The sequence below is a fragment of the Vanacampus margaritifer genome, chromosome 9, assembly GCF_051991255.1.
Source record: "Vanacampus margaritifer isolate UIUO_Vmar chromosome 9, RoL_Vmar_1.0, whole genome shotgun sequence".
NCBI lineage: Eukaryota > Metazoa > Chordata > Actinopteri > Syngnathiformes > Syngnathidae > Vanacampus > Vanacampus margaritifer.
The window spans coordinates 28,514,389-28,539,063 of record NC_135440.1 but is presented as its reverse complement, the minus strand read 5'-3'; the positions used below and the strand labels follow the sequence as shown (position 1 = coordinate 28,539,063).

Below are 24,675 nucleotides of genomic sequence, written 5' to 3'. Positions count from 1 at the left end.
AAGACCTGCATGACATCATGTAAAAAGATGACAGAAGAAGATCAGAACCGGATGAGAACATCAGCATGAAATGGTGAAGAACTTCTTGACAACGAGCGATTGAACCAAAACGTGAGATGAACGTGAGAAGACAACATGGGAAGAAGGCGAGAAAATGAACACCATCAAGTAAGAACACGCCAATAACATCGAAGACACTTGAAAAGATGCAAACAACAGCGCGAGACAAAGAAGCCGCTTGTGAACGAAATGCGAGGAACAACATGAGAAGGAACTTGGAAGAACAGGAGAAGAACATGCCAAGCAAGGACATGAAGTTGCGTTGAAAAGCCACAAGATGGCGCCACCTCCTCACCAGCTTTGAGGCTTGTGGCAGGCATCCCGGCAGGAAAGGAAGTCGCCCCGAAGATTGCTCGTTGGAGGAGCAAGTACCGGTGGGTAGCAGGGATGTGGACCTCCAACATTTCACTTGAGATTCTAAAATGGATCAGTGGTTTTTCTCAGACCCTTTTAGAGCCCCAGGGGAGAACAAATCCTGAGGGCTTCCCTGGAAAAAGACAGCCAGGTGACGGAAGATGTATTAGGAAGACTGCGTTCGGTTCAAGGCTTAGGAAGTCATAAAGGAAAGAAGATACTGTAAGTACAGGCAAAGCAATAGGCAGGAATACATGGAAGACGGTAACAAGGAAGAATGAGTGCAGCAATGATTTCATCTTTTGGGAATTGTTCCAGCGCGCCCATTCGTCTCATCTCCAACGATCGAGTCCACCAATCATGTGACACCTTTACGTCTTCTACATACTTGATGATGATGATGATGATGATGATGATGATGATGTACGTGTGCAATAAGAATAATGACACAGCAGCAGCGCGTTAAATAATTGAGCAGGCAGGCAGCAAGGGGCGCCTGCACTTCCTGCTGAGCCGGCGGCCACACACCGACATGCGGCACCGGGACCGGGGACCCGTGTGTGGACCGGGACCGAACGCCATCTCCACATTGCACGTATATGCTGACCTTTGCTACGGCAACGCAGGCACCTGCCAGCAACAACCCGCAAGTCACCACCATGGCATATGCATGTAAACCCACAAGAAGTGTCATGTGACCTGTTGTGCTGCTTTCTTTGATTTTGAGAACAAATTGTACTTTAGCATCATCTTGTGGGGTCTTAATTGTGCCAAGCAACATTGTCGAAGTGAATCAAAGAGCTTCATCTAGAAAAAAATAGTGCTTTGGTGCCATCTTGGTGCTCAGGAAATATGTGAGTTGAGGACTTTTGTTTGGACAAAAGTAGTGCCTTGCTGCACTCTTGTTGCAAGGAAGACATTGACACACATGAAGTAGTGCTTTGGCATCATCTTATGTTATCGTTCTACTAAGTACCTTTGTTGGAGTGAGTTGAGGAGTGTATTTTCCGTACAAGCAGTGACTGACACTATCTTTAGGCATTTTGGTGCCAAGAAACTGTTGAAATGAATTGCGGAGTTTAATCGGGGCGGAGTAGTGCTTTGTCGCCATCTTGTGGCAGCGAGGAGCCAACCATGTTGAAGTGAGCTCTGGAGATTTATAGACAAAAGTAGTGCTTGGGCGCCATCTTGGTGCTCAGGTAAAAACGTTGGAGTTATGGACGTTCCTCTGGACAAAAGTAGTGCTTTGGCACTAACTCCAGACACCTCTTGTCAATTCTTGCACACTTTGTATTATTTCGGCTCCGCTGCGATGTACAACAAAGTCCTTGTAGTCTCAAATGATCTACTGGCACATACACTGTCCACACTGGAGGAGGTGCCACGTGACATGCTGGCACGTGCACATGTATGTAGTGTGACAGAGCGTCGATGGGACTTTTTCAAAGTAACAACTTCATTAATGATTGAACGTACACGATCGGACGACACGCTTCACTTGGAGGCTTTCAACATTTTAATCCAAAAAATGAAGATCATGTGAAAGACACACACACACATAGAATAGAAAGACAAGTGAAGTCCACCCAAATGTCCATCATCATGTGATTGATGAAAGTGATTGATTGTGCTTCAAAAGATAACGTGTAATTATGAGTGTAATATTTGCTAGCATGGCGAACAAACGTATCTTTTCTTTGCATCTCATTTCCTCCCATTTGTTCTTTTCCCTTTCCTTTCCTTGCGGCTCGCTCATTTCCTCCCCTCGACCCTCCTCCTGCTGTCCCTCCCTTGCTGGCTTCCTTCTGGCGTGCTGCCGCTGCCCGTTTGTCGTCTGGTTGCTTTTTGGTGTCGCTCATCGCACTCGAGTGGCGCTGGCTTGTGTGTGCGGGAGGTCAGGACAGGACAGGACGTACATTGAGACCGCGGAGGACAATTTGCCTCATTTGACGCCACCGTCGTTCCTCCTGTCCTTCATTCCCGGACTCATTTTGTTTGCTTGCGGCGGTCGTCTCGCCTGCCTGACTTTTTGTTTTTGTATGTGCTTTTTTCTTCTTCTTCTTCACGCCGCAGCCTGATGTCAAAGTTGTCTCGAAGACGCATGAAAACCATTTGGCGCCTCAACAACAATTTTGTGTTTGAGTGAGGAGTAAAAGTGTTTCACTTCTTCTTTTTCTCTTTTTTTTTGAGGCCGATGGAGGACACCGATTGTGTCTTGTAAATTGAAAGACTAATTGTTGCGACGTTGACGTCAGCTTTGGCGGGCAGCGACCCTGTTGCTAGCGTGCTAGCTGCTTCGCTAGCTGTGCGCGGAAAATCAGCAAAAGGGGCAAAATGAAGACTCAAAACCGCACGCGTTGAGGTGAGAACAAACATTATTTGTTATATGATATCGTTTTTAATGGAAAACATCAAATGGCATATGAACCCTGATTAATATTGTTGCGCTTATAAAATGAACATGCTCAGACAGCAACAAAGGCAATTGACAATTGCGAATTTACTTCACAAGTCAAAATGGCGGTCAAGTCGGTGAAATGAACCTCTCCGTCCATTGGATGTTCGCAATTGGCAATTCCAGTCATCCGGACATTTCTGATATTTCCGATATTTCCGCAGTTCAAATACAGTACTTCCTTTAACAGTGTAAACAAACAGCGGCGTGTTGTATTGCTTTCGAAAATCTTCTCGTATTCTCTTGAAATTTGGCTATCAAAGTCTAAGTGGTGTTTGGGTAGAAACGTCCAATGTCCCAATTTGGTTAATGGAATCGTTTTTCAATATACAACTGCCAATGGTCAGTCCCAATGTAGGTAATGTATGTTCTTTTTCAAATGACTGACCGGTCTACTAAAGTGTTAAAAATAACATGTTTTTTTGGGGTATTGTTTTGTTTCATTTTGGAGATGCCAGTGAGAAGTTTGCAAAAGTCAACATGTAGGCTATTCAATTGCTGGTGAGACCTCGGACCACCAAAATGGTCACGATTCAGGAGAGCCCAAAAGCAAAACAATGCATCCAAGCCATTTTCAACACTAGTTTGGGCAATAATTAACACCCGCAGGTGTGGACTGAGCGATTGTATAGATTTTGGAGGGAAAAAAATATGAATTTGAGCAAATTGTGGCTTAGGAGCTTTTGGCCCGACACCAGTGATATATTCTATAGAACAGTTCTACCGCATGTTGCTAGTAGGATACGATAGCATTTTTCATCCGAGCCAGCTGCCAAAATGAATTCTGAGCAAAATGTGATGCTGAGAATGAGTTGACCTTTTTGCATGACCTCAAGAGTTGAATGGTGCTCATTAATGAAAGTCAAGCCATTGATGAAGTCGTTCGGTCCTAAACCTTTGGAATGGTTCGTTAACTGCCGGACATTTGCACTCACCGTGCTGGACGTGGCGAGCATCCGTCACGGACATTTGTGTCGGGACCTTTATTACGCCAGCCATTAATGAGCTTTGCCATCATGCGTTTCCGAGACATCGATCGGATCTGTGATGAGACGCTTTCCAAAGGTTTGTGTGGAGACGTGACGCTTAAGTCCACCCAAATGTCCGCCATCATCATACGATGTGGGTTAGCGCCATTTGACCACATATTGGACACGCCTGGCAGGTATTTTCTTCATCATTGAACTCACGTGTTGTGGTTTGTGTGGCTGAGACGTGGCGTTTATGGGACATTTGAAGGATGATTAGGAGACATTTTGGAGGTTTGTGTCCATTCATTGAGAGCAGTGGTGACCCGTGCAGTCCGGTACCAGTCCGCAGGTCATTTGGTTACCCGCCCCCCCCCCCCCCCCCCTCGTCTGGTCTGTAAATTCTGTACTGCTGGCCGGAAAAAGTTTGTGCCACTGATTGAGAGGTTTGGGTTGGTGAATTTAGGAGACAGTTCTGAGTTGTTGCTTTTTACACATTTGGAGCTTTTGATGATACATTTACAAAACATATTAAGTACTTTGTGAGTACAATTTAGGAAACACATGACGGACCGTGACTTGGCGTGGTTTCCGAGACATTTCCAAGATATTTACACAAGGTTGTGTCCATGCAATTCAGGGACATTTGATGATTTTTATATATTTGAGATGTGTGTTGTTGAATTTACAGTATGTGCTTGCCATTTAAATCTTTCTACGCAACTTTGACATTTTCAAAGCAGCTAATAATGTGTGAAAGCATTCTCAACATACCCAAATGTCGTCAGGGTTTGGCGAGGATGTTTTTGAGCAGTGAAGAAACGTGTAGGAGACATTTGAGACGTTTTCCGAGCTATTTCTGGCTTTTGTGTTGACACATTGAGGTGTTTTTTGTTTGCTTTTTTTCCCACGCATGAGACGTTTTGTAAATCAATTCTGTGACATTTGAAGAAGGCGTGCGGTGTCTTCAGGGCCGCCGACGATGTTCAACCCCTCCGGACCCAGGACTCCCTCCAGCCGCCGCTGCGCCCCGCTGCTACTCTTGCTGCTGGCGTTGGCGCATCCCGAGCGGGGCTTCGGCGGCGGGCAGCATCGGCAGCTGAACGTGACGCTGGCCGTCATCCTGCCCGAGAGCAACACGGCCTACCCCTGGGCATGGCCGCGCGTGGGCCCCGCCCTGGCGCGGGCGGTGCAGCGGGTCAACGAGGATCCCGCCCTGCTGCCCGGCGTGCGCCTCAGCTACCTGTTCAAGAGCAGCGAGAACAAAAACGGCTCCTGCTCCGAGTCGATGGCGCCGCTGATGGCGGTGGACCTGAAGATGGCGCACGACCCGTGGGCCTTCATCGGGCCCGGGTGCTCGTACGCGTCGTCGCCCGTGGGCCTCTTTGCCACCCACTGGGACGTGCCCATGGTGACGGCGGGCGCGCCGGCCGTGGCCTTCTACGGCGGCGACTACCTGTCCATCACCAACACGGGCCCCACCCACAAGAAGCTGGGCAAGTTCGCCCTGCGCATCTGCCAGCGCTTTGGCTGGCGCCGCCACGTCATGCTGATGTTCAGCGACGACAAGGTGGACGACCGGCCGTGCTACTTTGCCGTGGAGGGCCTCTTTGACGAGCTCAAGCGGGTCAACATCACGCTGGTGGACAGCGTCTTCCAGGAGAACCGCACGCACATCGACTACGCGCAGATCCTCGCCGACATACAGAACGAGAGCAGAGGTCAGTGCGTGTTCCTTTGTCGCTTTTACGGGCCGCTTGTGTTGCAAATGGGATGTAAAGAAAAGAAGAAGAAAAACCTCAAACAAAGCAAAATGTTTTTTTGAAAAAAAAAGCGTTATTTGCATTTTTTCTATAAGCAACAGGGTTGAAATTGCTCATCAAGTCCAAGATTTTCTTTGAACGTCGTTTCACCTTTCAGGAGAACTTCAACAAGCGCAACAAAACAGTTGACAGGAAATCAACAACAAATTCATTTGCAAATGTGAGGATGATCAATATTTCGGTATGCAGATGACTTGATCACACACGTTAACGCTAATGCTAATGCTAATGCTACACTTGTTGTCATTGACAGCAGCACTCGTTGACTGCCACGCACCGCCGTTAGTGGCCATGTTTGCCGCAGGGCAGCTGCAGTGGAAACATGAGCCACCCGAACCCCCCCCCCCCCCAAACCCTGATCGATGGCGGCAGGCAGCTTGGGGCGCTTTGTGTATTTCATAACAAAGGCACACATTTGAATGACAATAATAATATTAACAGTAGTATATTTCATTTTCAAGCCCACCTTACAGAACAACTAAAACACAATCACATATACAAACAAATGGCCAAGAAGGGCAGCGGCATAATAATTGAAGAAATTGTTCATTTCCGATCGACCAACACAAGACTTCAAGTGACATTCGAGTGTGCCTGACTTTGATCTCATCAAAGCGGAAGACAACAAATGACACAATAGATCCTATCTGTGATATTTATCACCATCTTGGCAGCTCAAAGAATACATTTTTCCTTCGCATAGTCTGCTGTGGTGGGTGCAATAGAGTGCTTTATTGTCAGCTGCAAGTGCATGCATGTCACGCAGAGAAAGGTGGAAGAGTGTGGACAGCAGGGTGTGAAACAGAAACAAATATTCAGAAAAACGGATTTTTTTTTTTAGAAAACGGAAAAACAGACAAAAAATGATTCAGAAAAACAAAGTTAGATTTTTTTTCCCAAGTGAATGCAAATTCCGTAGTACGACAAAGCAAAATGTTGCAAGATTTTTTTAAATGATTTTGGGCTCTTCAATGAAAAAGGCTTGACAACAAACCACAATAAAGCACAAGTGGTCGCTCACTTTCTTGGAATGCTGCAGCATTTGTTGTGTTTTGGGGGAATTTGGAGGTGGGGGCGCTTTTACATGTTGACAAACGTGTGCCAAGCACAAATACACGCAAACCGCGTCAGCCGGATCACCAAAAATACAAGCGTTGCGTGTACGTGAAGAGGACAAACAGCATGCGCGTGCGTGCATTGTCAGCCGCCTCCCAACAGGACATTCATTAACCGAGGTCGGCAACCTGCGTCCTTATAAGGAAGCTGCTGCGCGCCTATCAGATGTACAGCTATTTCCTGACAAACACACTCGTTCCACTCGCCCGCTTTCTCGCCACCATCACAACATTTGATTGTTATTGCCGCAAACTGGCAACATTTTCACTCCGGCGCCAACATCACTTCAGCCGGCCGGCAGCAATGGCGGCCGCACGCGTTCATTTGGGATCGTGATCTAGCGTGAAAAAAATTCAACACATCGCATCTAATTTTAGACTGTGACTTATTAATGCACAGCCAGATGTTAGCGGATGACAAGCAATTTTGCGGGCACGCACACACACACACACACACACACACAGCTTTCCGTTCCGCTGGCGTGAGCGCATTTGGTCGAGAGACGACAAACGGAGCCGGAATGCCAAGCTTGGCTTTTGTTTTTTGTTTTGTCTTTTCCTTTTGTACGTTTTGAAATGGTTAAGTTGCAAAGCGATGACATCACAGCATCTGCTTTGAATGAATATTTCGAAAGTTCCTTTGCATAAACGGACCTCAACTTTTTCTTGCCGGCTCACAACACATCACTGGACCAAACCCTGCCGTAATCGTCAACAATCTGCACAGAATTGACGTCTTCCGTAAAGCTTTTTAATTGCCTTTGGATTCCACAAGATAGCAAAGCGCTACGTTTCTTTCTCCATCATACTTCCTTGGCACCAAGATGCCGCAAAGTGGCAGCAAAGCACTACTTTTGTACAAAGGAAGCTCTGCAACTCAGCGACATCACAGATGGTGAGCGTTGCCGCGTGTCATAGTGGGAGGAGCCAATCAATGATGACGATGGTGATGAGGATGAGGATGATGATGAGGATGATGAAATTGATGAGGATGAATATGAATATGAAGATGGTGAAGATGATGATGATTCTGATGAGGAGAATGATGAGGATGATGATGAATGTCATGAGGACGATGGTGAGGATGATGATGATGATGAAGATGATGATCAGGTTGATGAGGATGAAGAAGATGATGATGATGTTAGTGGATGACAAGCGATTTCGCATACACACACATTGCCACGTGTCATAGTGGGAGGAGCCAATCAATGGCAACTATTTTAGGCCAGTGTTGGGGTGCAGCCAAGCTTTTAGTGTTTTTGCAGCGTGTGTGTGTGCGTGTGTGTGCGTGTGCGTGTGCGCGCGCTTTTACTGCTGACTTCCTGCCGGTGGAACAATAGAGGCGCTGGAACAGGCACATCAGCAGCACCAGTGACGCCGCTCCCGAGACTTCCTGACGCACGGGAGGAAGACGAGAGATGTCTCGCACTAGCAATACCTCTGCCAGCTCACGCCAAATGCCGCGTTGAAACTTGACGCAAACGCCTCAGCAAATCACGCAGTGGCAGGCGCGTGCACGTCTTGGCTTTTGGCGCTTTTCTTGTGTTGCGGCCTCAGCCCAAAAGGGAAGCCGCCGTTCATTTTTTTCCCACTCCAGTTTTGAGCCCATAACGGCAATGTTGTGTTTTGCAAATATTTTCAAAACGACAACAACGCGAAGGAATCAGCGCCAGGACATGTTCACAGCCTTTGCCGCAGAGATCCAACTTGAGGTCCGGTGCATCATCTTTCCACTCGAGAGGTTCTGAAAGCCGAATTGAAGTCCAGCTGGGGCCACAAGCGCAAAATCGCACCTGTAGCTTACATAATACACACCAAATGGGAACTGTAAATACAAAATGACAAGACAAATAATGTATGAAAATATTAGACAAAAAAAAGGGTCAAGAATGCGAACCTTTTAGCCCAGAAATATGAAAAACAAATGCAAACATTTACAAAACTATACATTGCCCCAAATATAGTATGGACAGTTCCGTACAATTAGGAGAAGCGACTCATTTTTCATGTTAACTTAAACATTTTATGACAAGCCAAATCTGGCGTTACACTAAAAGCTGTGAATACTTCTCCACGTGTTTAAAAAAAAAAAACCACACACCTTGATCTTGCAAAAACGATTAAGGACGCGTATGGCTCAAAATCTCAAATGTGATATTTTAAAAGAAAACACACACAGACATTCAAAGTGTGTGCGTTTGTGTGTATGTTTTCCCCAGTGATGTTCGTGTGCTGCTCGCCGGATGTGTTCAGGAGGTTGATGGTGCACTTCCGCCGCGCCGACCTTCCCCACGAGCAGTACGTCTTCTTCTTCATCGACGTGTTTGGCGAGAGCCTCCAGTCGCAGGACCGCCAGCCGTGGGCGCGCGGCGACCTCGACGACGGCGTGGCCAAGGAGGCCTTCCAGGTGACGCCGCTGTCATTCTTCACGTTTGGGTCGCGTCACGCACGCGATGTTGCCGCGATGACGCGGCTTGGATGTTGTCTCGTCACTGACATGGCGACGTGCCTTGTCTCGTCAGAGCGTTAAGATCCTGACGTATCGGGAGCCGCAGAACGCCGAGTACAAGGACTTTGTGGAGAAGCTGAAGATGGACGCCAAGCGCATGTTCAACTACACCATTGACGACTCGCTGGTCAGTTCGGACGCGCACAAATACAAGTAGTGCTTTCCACTCTGCGCTAAAAGCTAAGCTAACGTGCGTTAATGCCCATCCAAATGTTGCACTGATCTTTACAAGCGCTCGCTATCGGCCACTTTGCTCCATGCAGCAATACACGTAATCGCATTACTGCACTACCCTGCTCCCTTATCGCACACACACAAAGGGTGTGTGTGTGTGTGTGCGTGTGTGTGTGTGTGTGTGTGTGTGTGTGTGTGTGTGGAGTGAGCAGGTTGTCAGGCTGCTTGTAAAGCCAGTTAATCAGTAGCAGACAGCTGAGAGACGCTAATGAGCTTAACTCTCCCTCTCTCACGCACACGCACACACATCGGGGAGCGCAATAAATGTCAGCAAACACAAAGTCAGGCTTGAGTGGCGATTGTGTGTTTGTTTTGCATATTCTCATGTGTGGCCAAAGCTGAGTTGACATTGAACATATACAAGCGTACGGAGGTGCGACGCGCTGGAGAAGTTCATCACTCGTCGCCGCCGCCGGCTGATGACGGACAGCAGAGTCGTGTGAGGGCTGATCCAATCGCAAACAAAAAGCAACAAAACAATTCCAAATGCCACCTGGGATAAGAAAGAGAGATTTGGAGGAATTGAGTTGATCCCTCCCGCATCTTTCAGCATATTGACGGCAATCCGCGTGTTGCTCGACGACATTCAAAACATTCGGCTTGTTTGTGAAATTCCGGACGGATGAAGCCGAAAGAAAATGAAAGAAATTCTCATTCAATTCAATCATTTTCTGCCAGATTTGTCCCATTTTCTTTCGCCCAAAGTTTTTTTTAAATGTATTTATTATTATTAAAAAATAAATGTACACAAACAACAACAAAATAAAACCGCATTACCCAAAACAAGCAAGCAAAAACTACAACTAAATCTAAAGGAGTTGGATGCGGCGGGACGATTGTCCAGCATTGATGTCCCTCTCGTCCGCCATTGGTCCAGCAAAGGCTCAATGTTTGGTTTTGACTTTCAATGTCGTGTTCCCAGCCAGGCCGTGTTTGTCGTCATTTTCTGAAGTCTTGTTTTTCTTAATAAAGGGATGGAAAGGAAAGGATTTTTTTAATCCCAATTTTCTTTCAGCTTTATTTAGCCGGACCGAACAGACCAAGATGCAAATTCTTATTTTAAATGACAATAAAATGACCCACAACGAGCAGACGGCTGAAAGGTACGCACGGCGCGGGGGGGAATCGCGGAGACAAACGCTGAATCGGCGCCACTTAGTTGCATTTCTGTCAATGCTAAAAGGTACGCTGACACTGCAGGCGGGGCGGCGGGCCCACTTTGGACTTTTGAAATGCCGCTCAGAACCACAGCAAATGTGGCTGCAATGCGTCCATGAAGTGACACGCAAAACACAGCGGACGGAAATATGGACCTTCGCTCGTCCTGACGACTCCTTTGTGGCTTTTTCCGGCTTTTCGTGCGAGCGGCGCCAACATGAGGCAAAGATTTCACCTCATCTTCTTTTCTGCTCCGTCTTTTGGGTCCCTTTGGATCATGGTTGGGCCCGATGATCCACATCTGATTTATATCCGCATACAAACCAGGCCTGGCTTGGAGTGGAAAAATAACAGAATTCTACTGCTCACATATGGGCAAATTTATATATATTTATTTATTTATTTTCCCGGTGATTCTCCTCTATGCCAGGCCCGGGGCTTTATTTTCCCGCCACACACTCCACGTTAGGGAAAGATTCTTTTTCACTCCCTGTCAACAAATGCGATATGATTTGTGCAAAGGGCGTTAGCGTCGATGTCGGCAAGTCTTCAAAGTGCTTCTGCTTTGCAGCAGGCAGAGCCAGCGAAGGACGTTTGCATGACGCCATCTTTGCATCTTGCAGAAGAACATCATCGCCGGAGGCTTCTACGACGGCCTGATGCTCTACACGCACGCGCTCAACGAAACCATGACCGGGACCCGCACGCGGCCTCCGGGGACGGCGGTCACCCAGCGAATGTGGAACAGAACCTTTCACGGTCCGTTTCAAACAAGAACCTTTCCTCCCTTCTCTCCTTCCTTCTTAGCATCGTTTTTCTTTTGCTGCAGTGCATGCAACATCTCTTTTTTTTTTTTTTGTCTTGACTTTTGGCAAAAGTCAAAAACAAGCATTGTGTTTGGGCCCGTTTTCCTGAATCCGTTCCATCCTCCATTTTCGTCACAACGATTGCTCTCCAAATGTGAGTGCAAAGCATTGCTGTCCCTAATGTATTGTCCTTGCCTGATCTTCTTCTGTGGTGTCAGTTGACCAGCGCCCTTAATGTGCACGAGAGCCACCAACGGGTCTTGTCATGTTGAGGTGTTTGTAACTCAAGGCAAAAAAGTTTGTCTCTGCAAAAACTCGCTCGTGAATGTGCTCGTATCACGAGCCGCCTCGCGTACATGCACTGTCAATTGTGCATAGCTGAATCGTAGCAAGGAAATCCAAACTAAAGTTCCCGAGATATTGCAGTTTGATATTTGTTTTTCACTTGTTGATGAAAATGGGCGTGGCCGCCAAATTTCAAATGGCTTTTCTCAGCAACCACTGATCCCATCTCAAAAACTTAAGATATCTCTAGAAAGGGCAAATCGTTTTTCGTCACAAGCCTTTTGACGTATATTTTGACCTTGAAGTCACAATGACTACCTTAACGACACAAGACCAAAAAATGGAGCCCGAGGTGTCAATTAGAATAAAAACAAAAAACTGGAAGTGTTATTGCATTCACTTGAAAAAGAAAAAAAAGTCCTGTTTTTCTGACAAATTTTTGGGGGGGAGCTTTGTTTTTTGGAGTATTTTTCTTTCTGTTTTTCTGAATATTTTTTTCTGTTTTCCTGACTCATTTTCCCATATTTAATTTAAAAAAAAATATTTATTTTTTTAAACTGCTATTAGCGAGTCTCAACAAGTCACTTTGAGTTCAGAGGTAAAAAAAAAAAAAAAATCCGAAAAACAGAAGCACCAGCTCTGTTTTTCTGAATATTTTTCTTCAAAATTTTTTGAATAATTTCCCCCCTTTTTTCTGAATAGAAAAGCAATATTCAGAAAAACATAAAACGAATTAAAAAAAAAAAAAGCTCCCCCCAAAAATTTGTCCAAAAAGCAATTGTTGTTTTTCAAGTGCATGCAATACGCCTCATTATTTTTCTCATTCATTTCCACTCCAATGAATGTAGATGTGAAACGTAAACTTCCTTCAGAAATGTCAAAACATCCAATCAGTGTACGTCAATCAGTCCTGACGGAGAAGCAAAAAAAAGTCCCATCTGTCATAAGTGGTATGGAAAGTGCAGCGTTTACTGTCATTTCCTCCTCGTCCACTAGGGGCCGCTTGCTTGCAAACGATCACCATCGCACGCTCAAAATGAGGAATCGTCGGTCGATGGCCAGTAGAAGAAGGTCTTGGCTGCTCCACGAGGGTTCGTCAAGACCTCCTCCGGCAGGCCAATCCAACCATGAGAGCGCACAAACTCGTGAGACGTTGCTTGACGTCCTTGATGGCGTTGAGCGACTTTGTCCAAACGCGTCCGAGTCGGGCCCAAGTCACAATTGAAAATGGAAACTTTTGGACTCGACGTCTCTGGCAGCCAAGAGCGCATGCGATGTGATCAAAGGTGAAAATATTCCAGTATTCCGTGGAGAAGCGTCCGTCTCAGTGGCTGCTGAAGGAGCACACAAAGGAAATCCAAATGATGGCCTTGCTCAGCCTGTGAGAACTGAAAACTTGTGTGGACTTTTGCTACTAAACAACAGGATGTGGCCTGCATAGTTTTGTGTCCAGAAATATGGACGTATGCTTTGGGTGATTTTTCCCTGGGAAACAAAATAGAAATAGAAACGAGGATCTGAGAAAGATTGTCCTAAAGGACGAGTTTTGAACTTGAGAATTCCAATGCAAAGCATTCCCGAGGCTGTGAGGCGGGCTTGTACTCGATCGTGTGTTATCGAGGTTGGCCGTGTCCCTTATTGGGAATTTCAAGGTGAAAATATTGGCCAAACGTTCATTGATGTCAAAAGTACTGTGATGCAAAAACAAACAGCAGATTCGGATTTCCCCTTTGCAACAATGAGTTCTCGTTTTTGAAGTGGGAAAAAAGCCATTAAAGGTTTGGTGGCCACGCCCCTTTTTGTCAAATAAAAGTGCAAACATTTCAATCTCAGCAAACCGTAGATCCAATCGAGCTGAAATTTGGAATGTTGGCTTTTCGTGCTACGAATTTCGCCGACACAAAATTTCACTCAAATTGGAAGCTGTCGGGTTTGCGGTGGTTGCGGACCCGAGCGCAGAGAAGCAGAGCGAGGCGAGGCAGGTGTGCTTTTAAACGGGATTTCTTTGAAAGGCAAGCAAAGTGCAAACCAAAATTCACTAGTAGTACTAAACTTAAACAGGCAGGACACGCAGGAGCAGGAACAGGAACAGGGACAGGGTGTGACAAAGACGATGACTCGACAAGGACTGAAAGAAAGCTGGAACCAATTCTGCTTTCGAGGATGGTCGGAAGTCGGACTTTTCCGAGTTCAAACCAGGAAGTGCGTACGGGAACGTCCCCTTGAACTCTGAAATCCCGGAAAAAACAAAAGGACCCGACTTCTGAAAGCGGTCTTCATTCATCAATATTTGACCTAACTTGACGTAACACAACGTACGTGAGAGTATGCCGCTCTTTCTCCGCATGAAATGAAACGGTCAATTACTGAGGACCAAAATTAAAGACTATTTTTCATTATCCGCCATTTTGGTTGTTTACTTTTGCCACGAACGCTTTCCGGTTGGAAGTGGGAAAACCCAACTGGGATATATCCGACTTGCGACCATCCTGGAACGCAGCATCAATACACGTCGTGACGAGAGACACCTGGACATGACGCGCGTGGCTTGGGGAGCCCATTGGACGACACCGGGGACGACACCGGGGACGACACCGGGGACGACACCGGGGACCCGCATGACATGATACGACTTGACCAGACGTTGACGAAGCAAAACAGGACCCATAAAACAAACCCAAACAAAGATCATGACAGAAGCTTTTTGATTTGAGGCGGAATGAGCCAAAAGGCAAAAGTAATTATTTGATTGATTGTTTTTTTTAACACGGACTTATGGAACATCACATCTGGTCCGAATCGTTACTTGCCCCGATGACTTCATGTCGGCACGTGTGTGCGTGTGCATGCATGTGTGTTGCGCTTTACTTGTACTTCATTCCGACTCTTTGCTTTAGTTTGTCGTCCATCACGAGTGTCACTCGGTTTGTTTGAAATGTCTTCACAGCGTGACGCAAACCACCTTCAGCGTGCTGTCTCTCAACGCACACGCACACGCACGCACACACAGGTTGCTTTCTTTCCCAGCAACGGACACTTGAGCGCACGAGGTGGCGAAGGAGGCGTGTTGGTGTCGTCGGTCAACGGCGGCTCTTCCGAAAACTGTCCGACTGACCATTGTTTGCATTGAATCGGCGTTTGTATTTCCAACAGAGACGTGAAAAATGTCAATCCAGTGAGAAACCAGTTGAATTGGTTCCATCAAATCGACTTTTCACATGAAAAGGAATGAAAATATGAAAATGACCTTCATCTGGGCCATCCTTTCCCCAAACAACATTTGTTGAATGCTGTATTTGACGGAGGGAATGGCAACGTTTTTTTGGTCACAACTTTCTAATGTTGCATCTATTAGTGCCTTGAACTATTTCCACTGAAGGTTCGCATTAGAAGACCATTTTCTTTTTCGTAAAGTTTGAAACTTGTCGTCTTTCGGTTTTCACAAGTGCCTCCATATCAAAGCAACCACTTCATTCCCCTCCAGTGGACAAAAGTGGCAACTACACTTACTTGATTTGAAAAGTAGTCGTCAACATGTTCTCGTCCTCCGCGGGCCCAATTGGGTGTCCCGCCGGGCCGCACTTTGATTTTGCGGCGATGAGGTGGCGACACGTTTGAGTGTTTTGCTGGCAAATGTGATGATGTCATGTTGTGTCCCGGCGTGAAAGCGGCGTGCGTTGTCTCAGTGAGCGCTCGTCTCTTTGTCCTCCCCGGGGACATCCATCACGCCGACAGCCCGCCCACTCTCGCCAATCTCATTGTGTCACTCGGAACAATTTGTTCTCCCGGACAAAATAGGCCACGGCGGGCTGAGACAAGTCACTTCCTGTTTGCTGTCAGATGTAATGTTCCTAATTCCTTATCTTTGATTTACATGCTGCTGTTGCCAGGCAACAGGTCTCAGGTTTGCACGTGGGACTTTTTACTTGTCGCAAGCGGCACGCTCAGCAACACTTGGAAGGACTTTATACATATATATATATATATAAAGGTGGGCTGTTCGATCCCCACACAAGTCATGTGTCGTCGTGTGTATGGAAGGTGCGAATGTTTGGTGGTGGCGGGAGGGGCCGTAGGTGCACACCGGCAGCCACGCTTCCTCCTGTCACGCTGCCCTGGCGCAGCTGTGGCTACTTAAGTAGCTCACCGCCGCCGCCACAGTGTGAATCTAGAAAAGCGCTATATAAATCCCATGCATTATTATTATTATTATTATTATCATCATGATGCCTTCAGGTGTGACTGGGACATTACAGCTGGACGAGTATGGAGATCGAGAGACCGACTTTGCTTTGTGGGACATGATTGACACCAACAGCAGCGCTTTCCAGGTACGCGCGCGCACGCCATCACTTCCTGTCACTCGTCCGTGCGCATGCGTAGCGAGACCAGCGATATGTTGGCTATTTTTGACTTCCTCAACAAATAGTTAACGTTCGAATCAGAGATGCAAGTCGACTTTTTGTTTTTTGCGCCGATTCAATCAGGACGACCTTTACTGTTGTACGGCCCACATATGAACAAGGAGGCATTTTAGAGGCAAGAGAGAAATGAGGATGCTGAGAAGAAGGAAGGAAGCGACATTGAAGGATCAGGAGAGGATCAACAAATCAGTGAGACGCACGGGATAAAAATGGAGGACGATGACCCCTTTCAGGAGGGCAGGAGTCTGCAATTAGAAGGAAATAGAGACGGAAAGATCATGTAGGTCAGGATTTGCTGCATGTCAAAGTCACGGCTGACGATACGGCAACCGAGCGACGGCGTAGAAAAACAAGATGGCCGTGCGTGACGTGGGCATGTGATGCTGCTTCCAGATGGTGCTGGTTTACAACACTTTAGAAGAGCAGCTGACGGCCATTCCCGAAACATCGCTGCACTGGCCGGGACGAGGTCCTCCTCCTGACATTCCCGTGTGCGGATTCAAGAACGAAAAACCCGCTTGCAACAGCAGTACGTCGACGCGTTCGCACTCGCGCCCAAGCGAAACAAAAAGGGAAACAAAGACACGTTTGACTTGATTGCTTTTGTGTCGACAGAAACCATCACCATTCACCAGATGGTGTCCATGGTGATCTTCTTCATCCTCATCATGAGCCTGACAGTCGCCATCTTCATCTACAGGTGAGCCATCGAGGCCCTTCTGCTGCTGACTCAAGTGCTCCCCCTGCTGGAGACGGCAAATAATGCCAGCTTTCAAACGCGAGCTAAACGTGCGCTCGTGCTCGTCACAGAGACCTGGGAAGAGTTTTCCCAAAAGTCTGGTTGGATTTGATTGTTTATTCCAGAAGAAGAAAAAAGTGCCGCTTAGGGCAAAGCACCAAACAAGCGTTGGAGCGCTTGTCGTCGTGGAAGAAACGCGACTAAAGTGCAAGGAATGTCTGAAAAGTGCGGCAAATGTCGGTTGCAGGCGGATGAAGCTGGAGAAGGAGCTGGTGGCTCAGCTGTGGCGGATCTCCTGGGACGACATCCACATGAGCAACGTGGACAAAGTGCTCCGCAGCGGCAGCAGGATGACGCTGTCTCTGGTTGGTCTCATGCCAGCGGGCGTGCGCGCGTGACCCCCAGCCTGACCGCGCCTCGTCTTTGTCCGCAGAGAGGCTCCACCTACGGCTCCCTGCTGACGGACGGCCACGTGCAGGTGTTTGCCAAGACGGGCTACTACAAGGTCAGCTTGTGGCGGCGCCGTGAGTGCGCATCGCCCGTTAGCGCTGATTGGCAATTCTTCCTGCTTGCTCGCCGCAGGGAAACTTCGTGGCCATCAAGTACATCGACAGGAAACGCGTGGAGCTGAACAGGAAGCTCCTGTTTGAGCTCAAACATGTGAGTGTTGGAGGAGGAGTCGAACCTTTCCCGTGTGGTATAAAGTTGACCGCCGTGTAGCAGACGTTGCATCAAAAAACAACGGCTTGGAGAAATCACACTGAGAGGCCAACAGCGCCCTCTGCTGTCAACTTTGGCCCAGACGGCAAAACAGGAAGCTGACAAACAGGATCAGGATATTTGTCGTCTTCTGGTTTGTTTTGTGATGCCGGAGGCGACGCAGGTTCGGCATCGCTTCAGATGTGACCCAATCTCGTTTTTGTTGGTTTCTCCTTCATTTTGCATTGGACACATTTACATTGCCAGTTCAACGTTTGTTGCGCTGGACGTTTAACATCGTCGCTTTAAATTGAAAAAGAGTTGCCTGTTTCTTGAAGCGCTTGAAAAATGCCTGTCGCTAGCATGATGTCATTGCAACGTTTTAGAATGATGTCTTTTGTGTCGCGTTGAATTTCGCCACTGTGGCTTTTCTTTGAACTTTGTGCTGCGCATTCCATAGCGTGGCCTTAACGCGGTGACCTGTGAACTTGCGATGATGTCGTCACATATCAAGTGGTAACTGATTGTGACGATGTTGTCAACCAATGCAGATGAGAGACGTTCAGAACGAGCACCTGACTCGATTCATCGGTGCTTGCATCGACGCTCCAAACACGTGCATCATCACGGAATACTGTCCCCGAGGCAGCCTGCAGGTACATCTTGACCTCATCTTGACCTCTCTCTCTCTCTCTCGCTCGCAACTTTTTTTCTTTGTACACCTGTATGGCTTTTTCTCTTTACCTGTGCAATCACATGCATTTATTGAGATACGAGAAAGTCAAAACAGGAAAATCTCCAGGCCTTATTACCGAGCGGCACTTAAAAGCTCAATTCTCTCCACTTGAATTTACTTTGGATTCATTCAACTGGAACCTGCAAAAAGCAAAACAAATTGGAGAACACGTCGTGTGATATCATTGGCTTCCGTCGGACGAGATTCCTTCCTCAACGACAAACGGAAGACGAGCGTTACTAATCCGGCATAATCTGCTGATTAGAACCTTTGCCATGAGCAACTTCATGTAAAGTGACGGCCGAGTGTTGATGATGTCATGATAGGACGGAAGCCACTTCCTGCGTCCGGATCAAGGAAGTCGTCGCCAAGTCATTTGCACGGCAAGCTTGTCTGTTGTCTTTCCTGCTTTTTGTCTCGTTTGTGGATGCAAATGATCAAACGCAGCCATTTGATCAACGTTAGTGAAAGCGGGTTCGGAACGGAGGCCGGCACGCGTGCTGCTTTTCATGTCCTCCTCATTCTTAGACGCGTTCTCGTCCTCTTCAGCTCCAGAATAAGCGCGATGCTAACACCATTTCCCCATTTGCTGTATGGTGGCGTGCTAGCTTCTGCTAGCTTCTGCTAGCTTCTGCTAGCTAGGCTAACTCGATAATCACAACATGGAATTCTTCCCCCTCCCCCAAAAAACTGGTCTGCTGGAAAGATTTGAAGTCGGCAAATATGACCCAAAGGTCAGCGTAGCCCTCAAATGTGAGGTCGTCATCCATCGGCAGTTTGACATTGCAAGCAGCTTCCTGTGGACATATTGTCCACATCCTCTCTCTTTTGGAATGTCCCCTTTAGTTTGTCTCTTGACCTTTCTTTTCACCTCCAGCATCCATTTGTACGTCAGCGCCTGTCTGTGCGTGTGCGTGTGCGTGTGCGTGTGCGTGCAGGACATCCTGGAGAACGACAGCATCACTCTGGACTGGATGTTCAAATATTCTCTCATCAATGACATCGTCAAGGTTTGATTGCTTTTGCCTGGCCTTCCCTTGCTCCGTTTTGCTGATGCGACTTGTGTGCGCGCGCAGGGCATGCTGTTCCTCCACAACAGTGTGCTGCTGTCTCACGGGAAGCTCAAGTCGTCCAACTGCGTGGTGGACAACCGCTTTGTGCTGAAGATCACCGATTACGGGCTGAGCAGTCTGCAGGCCGACGGCCGATCGGCGAAGGACGCGCACGCTTACTACGCTCGTGAGTGACGCGTCGTGCTCGCCGTCGTGCTCGCCGTCGTGCTCGCCGTCGTGCTCGCCGTCGTGCTCGCCGTCAGCCGGACGCTTCAAGTTCGCCGCAGGCCCGTCGGGAATCTTTGTCGACCATAAACGGCCGCGGGGCTGGCCCGGTTCCGAACCGCAGACGATCTGAACCGGAAGTTTGACGCGTCGTTCGGAGTTGCGCCGTCAAATGTAGTGGGATGAAAAAGCTTCGCCGGCTGCATTCCAAGATGGTCGGAAATCTGACTTTTCCGAGTTCAAACCAGGAAGTGTGTACGGGAACGCCCCCCACTAGTAGTAGAAGTCGGGGGGCTTCCCCGACTTCCCCGACTTCAGCGACAGACAACAAGTGAGGTCAGTCTACAAGTTGGAGCCTTTTGGAAACACAGACCGCGAATGCTAAGAGACAATTGACTGGAGTATAAAACTCGCGATGGCTTTCTTCTTAATTCATGAAAATATTCAATATAACTTGAGGTAACTTGACGTACGCGACAGTAGGCCGCTCTTTCCCTGCGTGAAATCATACGGTCAACTACTGAACTGTATGAAATGAGATAAATGAATAACAATAACAATAATGAAGCCCACATTTGCTGCAGCACAAAATGAGTTGCGAGGACTCAAATAAAAAACTATTGATCACTAGCCGCCATTTTGCTAACTGGGAAAAACCAACTGAGATATTTCCGACCGTCCTCGAATGCAGGACCAAATGTGCCAATTGGTTGTCTCGTCACCGCATTCATCTATAAAAGGCCCTGGTTCTAGGCTCTCTGCTCACCGTGCATACCACCACCAATTCCAATTCCAGCAGTTGACCAAATTCCCGAAGGTGGCGCTGATTTTGCTCCCATCTTCTTTTCCGTGTCAACATTTTCAAAGTTAGTGATGGATGCCGTACATGATTCGTCTTCAGCCTGTAACGAACCTTTTTAGTCTGCGCATGCGACGATGTCGTCTATGAAAGAGGATGAAAACAAAGAAAGGTTCATCTCAGAATTGTCGAGACTTGAATGAGGTGATTCGGCTCATTTGAGGCGGAGTTTTGAAAAGACCATCGAGCTGACCCAAAAGATTCCCAACACTGCTGGATCAAAGTGTGCGGGTGCTGGTATGCGTGGTGAGCAGCCGGCTAAGAGGAGTGTTGATGGCAAAATCAGCCTCCGAACCTCCAGACGGTTTGTTGAGCCGGTGGGGTGGGATTGGGCCAGATGTTGAACGGTCGCGTGCGATGTCATCCCTCAGAGAGGCTATGGATGGCGCCGGAACTTCTTCGCATGGAAGCCCCTCCTCCTCAGGGCACGCAGAAGGGCGACGTCTACAGCTTTGGCATCGTCCTCCAGGAGGTGGCGCTACGCCAGGGGGTCTTCTACCTGGACGGTGACCCGCTCAGTCCCAAAGGTCGGAGTGCAAGCGTCCGCTGGGCTCAGGGGGCGGGCTCTGCTCACAGCGTGCGTGCGTGCGTGCAGAGGTGGTGGACCGCGTGGTGCTGGGCGAATGGCCGTGCCTCAGACCCAGCGTGGACCCGCACGCGCACAGTCCCGAGCTGGGTCAGCTGATGCAGCGCTGCTGGGCCGAGGAGCCCACGGAGAGACCCGAGTTCAACCACATCCGAATGCTGCTGCGCAAGCACAACAAGTAAGCGAGCAAACAAAACAAAAGCCGATTCCCAAAATGCCAACGTTTGCGTGCGTGCGTGCGTGCGTGCGTGCGTGCAGGGAGTCCCGGACCAACATCCTGGACAACTTGTTGTCGCGCATGGAGCAGTACGCCAACAACCTGGAGGAGTTGGTGGAGGAACGAACGCAAGCGTATCACGAAGAGAAACGCAAAGCCGAGACGCTCCTCTACCAGATTCTGCCGCAGTCAGTCCAACGCCGCACGCCACACGAAGCACACGCGTGACACGCCACACGAAGCACACGCGTGACACGCCACACGACGCACACACTCGACTGCTCATTTGGAAATCCCCTTCAAAAGTTTGCCTTGCAAATCAAGATTGGAATTCTTTCACATGATTCAATTGCATCGTTTGCAATCGACTGAATTGTAACTTTTTCATTGAAGAAACTTCATTCCAATTCTTCATTCCACATTAAAGGTCCCATCGCATGAAATTGCCCTTTAGTGGGCTTTTCTATCACTAATCTGCGTCGCTGGCCTGCCAAGCAGGGAGGAAAAAAGTCCGTTGGCGACTTCATTGGCTTTCTCCTCCTTTCTCAAATGTGTGCTTCAAACGGGCAGATTCAACTTCCGTGACTTCGTGATGTGAAAAAGACGCGCAAGTGCACTCGAGCCCCCTCGGGTTAGTGGCGCCACCTCTGGTAAAGGTTTGTCACGCCCACTGAAATTTTTTCTTTTTCTTGATGACATCATTGCTGGGTGGGCCCGAACGCTCTTCCACTGCACACGCGAGCACGCACACACACAAGATGAGGGGTCGTATTAAGCGTGTGCGTGTGTGCGCTTGCAGCTCCGTGGCGGAGCAGTTGAAGCGCGGCGAGACGGTTCAGGCGGAAGCGTTCGACTCGGTGACCATCTACTTCAGCGACATCGTCGGCTTCACCGCCATCTCCGCCCAGAGCACGCCCATGGAGGTCAGTCGCCAGCGGTGGCGCCTTCCACTTGCGTGATTGCGCGGCTGCTGGCCCGCTCCACGGCGGGCGGACTTTTGCTCCGCTTGACTACAGAACTTCAATAGAGCGTTTACGATCCGCTTCTCGTCAAACTTTTTGACAGGTGTGACGTCACTTCCCGCCCCGCTCCTTGACTTTCGGTCCCGCCCCCTCTACCCCAATATGAGCACATTTGCTATACATGTCTGGACATGTTGTCAGGGGCGGGACAGGAAGTTACATCACACCTGTCGAAAAGCTTGACCAGAAAGGGATTGTAAACTCTCTCTTTCAATCATTACGTGGATTTCACATCATCAAGTACGTGTACTTAAGTTGAGATCCTTCAAATATTGTTTTGCACGTGTCCTCAGGTGGTGACGCTGCTAAATGACCTGTACACGTGCTTCGACGCCATCATAGACAACTTTGACGTTTACAAGGTAAGAGCGCCGCCGAGGCACGGCCGCCGACACGCGTTGACGAGCGGCGCCCCCAGGTGGAGACCATCGGCGACGCCTACATGGTGGTGTCGGGTCTGCCGGTGAGGAACGGCAAGCTGCACGGCCCCGAGGTGGCGCGCATGGCCCTCGCCCTGCTGGACGCCGTCACCACCTTCAGGATACGACATCGGCCCGACGAGCAGCTCAAGCTCAGGATCGGCATACATAGCGGTCAGACACGCACGCACGCACGCACACCTGGAGAGCAACGAAAGGAAATGTGGACTTCAGAAAGTTTGTCAATCTTTAGTCGTCTTGTCAAATGCATCCAAGTGAGAACTTCATATTTTGGCTAATTTACATAATAACCAAGAGCGCGACAACAAATTGATGACCAAATGAATCGACAGCAATTTTGACAATCGATTCATTCATTGAGTTTTATTGCTGTGCTCTTTTGTCTCGTTAGTCAGCAGCCATTTTGAAAACGGTTGCTGACGAGGACAACGTTGTCCTTGATTTGCTGTCGTCTCATCATTCAACAATACGAACTCCTCAACAATCAGAAGTTGGTGTGAGAAAAAAAAAATGCTTTTGCAATCAACTTGAAGGCAAAATTCATTTTCAGTTGACGGTTTGCTGGCTGCAGTCGCACCTTTCAGCTATGACAAGAAACAGAAAGTCCAAAAATGTCTTTGGGGGTTTTTGATGACGGGTGCACAAATCAGCACGTGTGTGCATGTGCGCAGGTCCGGTGTGTGCGGGCGTGGTGGGTCTGAAGATGCCTCGCTACTGCCTGTTTGGCGACACGGTCAACACCTCGTCCAGGATGGAGTCCGGCGGAGAAGGTGAAGACACTTTTGCGATTGTTGCAGCAGCTGCCACCTCCAACATGGCTGCCAACACGACACGCGCTCCCCGCCAATCCTTTTCTTGACCTTTGTGGACACTTTGTGGGAATTTGACGTCCCCGGCGCAATAAACGCAACCTTTTGTTGTATCGCGTTTTTCTGCCTCTTGCAAATTTGAGGCCGCAACCATCAAGATAATCACGTGAGTGCAGAAACCATCGCACTCGAGGCTCTTTCCGCAATCGTAATAACGGTCAAGACCGGAAGTAGTTGCGGCACGTTCGCCAATTTGTGTACGTCTCAGAAACAACATCGTCGACACATTTTGCTGTTGTGTGAATGCAAAATGGCCGCCTCGTGATCGGGTGGCGCATTGCGACAACATTGTGGCATCAAGACAGCTGGCATCGCAAGAAGCGGAATTGCGAAGAGCTCCTGGCGTCTGTTGTGTTTTGTGCGTGTTGGTTTTGATTCCATCATGCATGCAGCCGATGACCCCCAGCCGCTTCGTTGGTCCGCTTCTTGCACAAGCAGACAAATGCAAACTTCTCTTCATGATGTTTAACATCAAAGGAGTGACTTCTTATTCCAATTTGTTTTCTCGTCACCATTTCAATGATGAACAATTGCCAGTAATCGCAATTGATTTTCATCTTGAACTTCACTTCCTTGTTGTCTTCAGCGCGATTGATAACGGGCTCCGCTAATGTGTGTGCGTGCAGCGTTGAAGATCCACGTGTCGTCGGCCACTCGCGACGTCCTGCAGGAGTCGGGTCGCTTCCACTTGGAGCTCCGAGGGGACCTGCACATTAAAGGCAAAGGACAGATGACCACCTATTGGCTGCTGGGAGAGAGCGACAGCCAATGAAGGCGGCGGCAGGAAGAGGGCGGGGCCACACCTCAGGTTGCCTCGTCCAATCGCAACGGCCACACAAGCGGTAGTGTCGGATGCTCACCACAATGACATTGTTTTGACTTTGGGCCCATTTGAAGCCATCGACTAGTTTGTCATCAAGTGAAGCGTGTGGCGTGTCCACTAGAGGGCGCAAAGCTCCTCTTGTCACCACATAGCAACATGCTAATGCTAAGTAAAAAGCAAACAAACGGAAGCGTCGATTGCTCGTCTTCCTCTG

At 48.4% G+C, this 24,675-nt stretch overlaps 1 protein-coding gene across 3 annotated transcripts; it reads left to right on the top strand.

Moving 5' to 3' along the window:
• The first annotated feature begins 66 nt into the window (after positions 1–66).
• Positions 67–24,651, top strand: npr1b (natriuretic peptide receptor 1b). 3 transcript variants are annotated; one of them, XM_077575894.1, is made up of 22 exons: positions 67–2,776; positions 4,809–5,558; positions 8,998–9,185; positions 9,301–9,414; positions 11,303–11,438; positions 16,007–16,101; positions 16,588–16,723; positions 16,810–16,894; positions 17,181–17,298; positions 17,367–17,438; positions 17,516–17,593; positions 18,184–18,288; positions 19,307–19,378; positions 19,445–19,607; positions 20,876–21,031; positions 21,100–21,268; positions 21,349–21,495; positions 22,107–22,230; positions 22,623–22,691; positions 22,748–22,922; positions 23,441–23,539; positions 24,265–24,651. In XM_077575894.1, exons 2-22 carry the CDS (start codon positions 4,820–4,822, stop codon positions 24,408–24,410), a joined length of 3,186 nt encoding a protein of 1,061 aa, XP_077432020.1. In that variant the 5' UTR covers positions 67–2,776; positions 4,809–4,819; the 3' UTR covers positions 24,411–24,651. The 3 variants fall into 3 exon arrangements, with proteins under 3 accessions (XP_077432020.1, XP_077432021.1, XP_077432022.1); XM_077575895.1 differs by having other exon boundaries at positions 4,792–5,558; XM_077575896.1 differs by lacking the exons at positions 16,588–16,723; positions 16,810–16,894; positions 17,181–17,298; positions 17,367–17,438; positions 17,516–17,593.
• Positions 24,652–24,675: the final 24 nt, after the last annotated feature.

Coding starts and splice junctions, on each gene's coding strand:
- npr1b (XM_077575894.1), top strand. CDS start 4,820: ATGTTCAACCCCTCCGGACCCAGGACTCCCTCCAGCCGCCGCTGCGCC. Junction 19,379..19,444: donor TCATCAATGACATCGTCAAG/GTTTGATTGCTT, acceptor GTGCGCGCGCAG/GGCATGCTGTTCCTCCACAA. Junction 19,608..20,875: donor CGCGCACGCTTACTACGCTC/GTGAGTGACGCG, acceptor GTCATCCCTCAG/AGAGGCTATGGATGGCGCCG.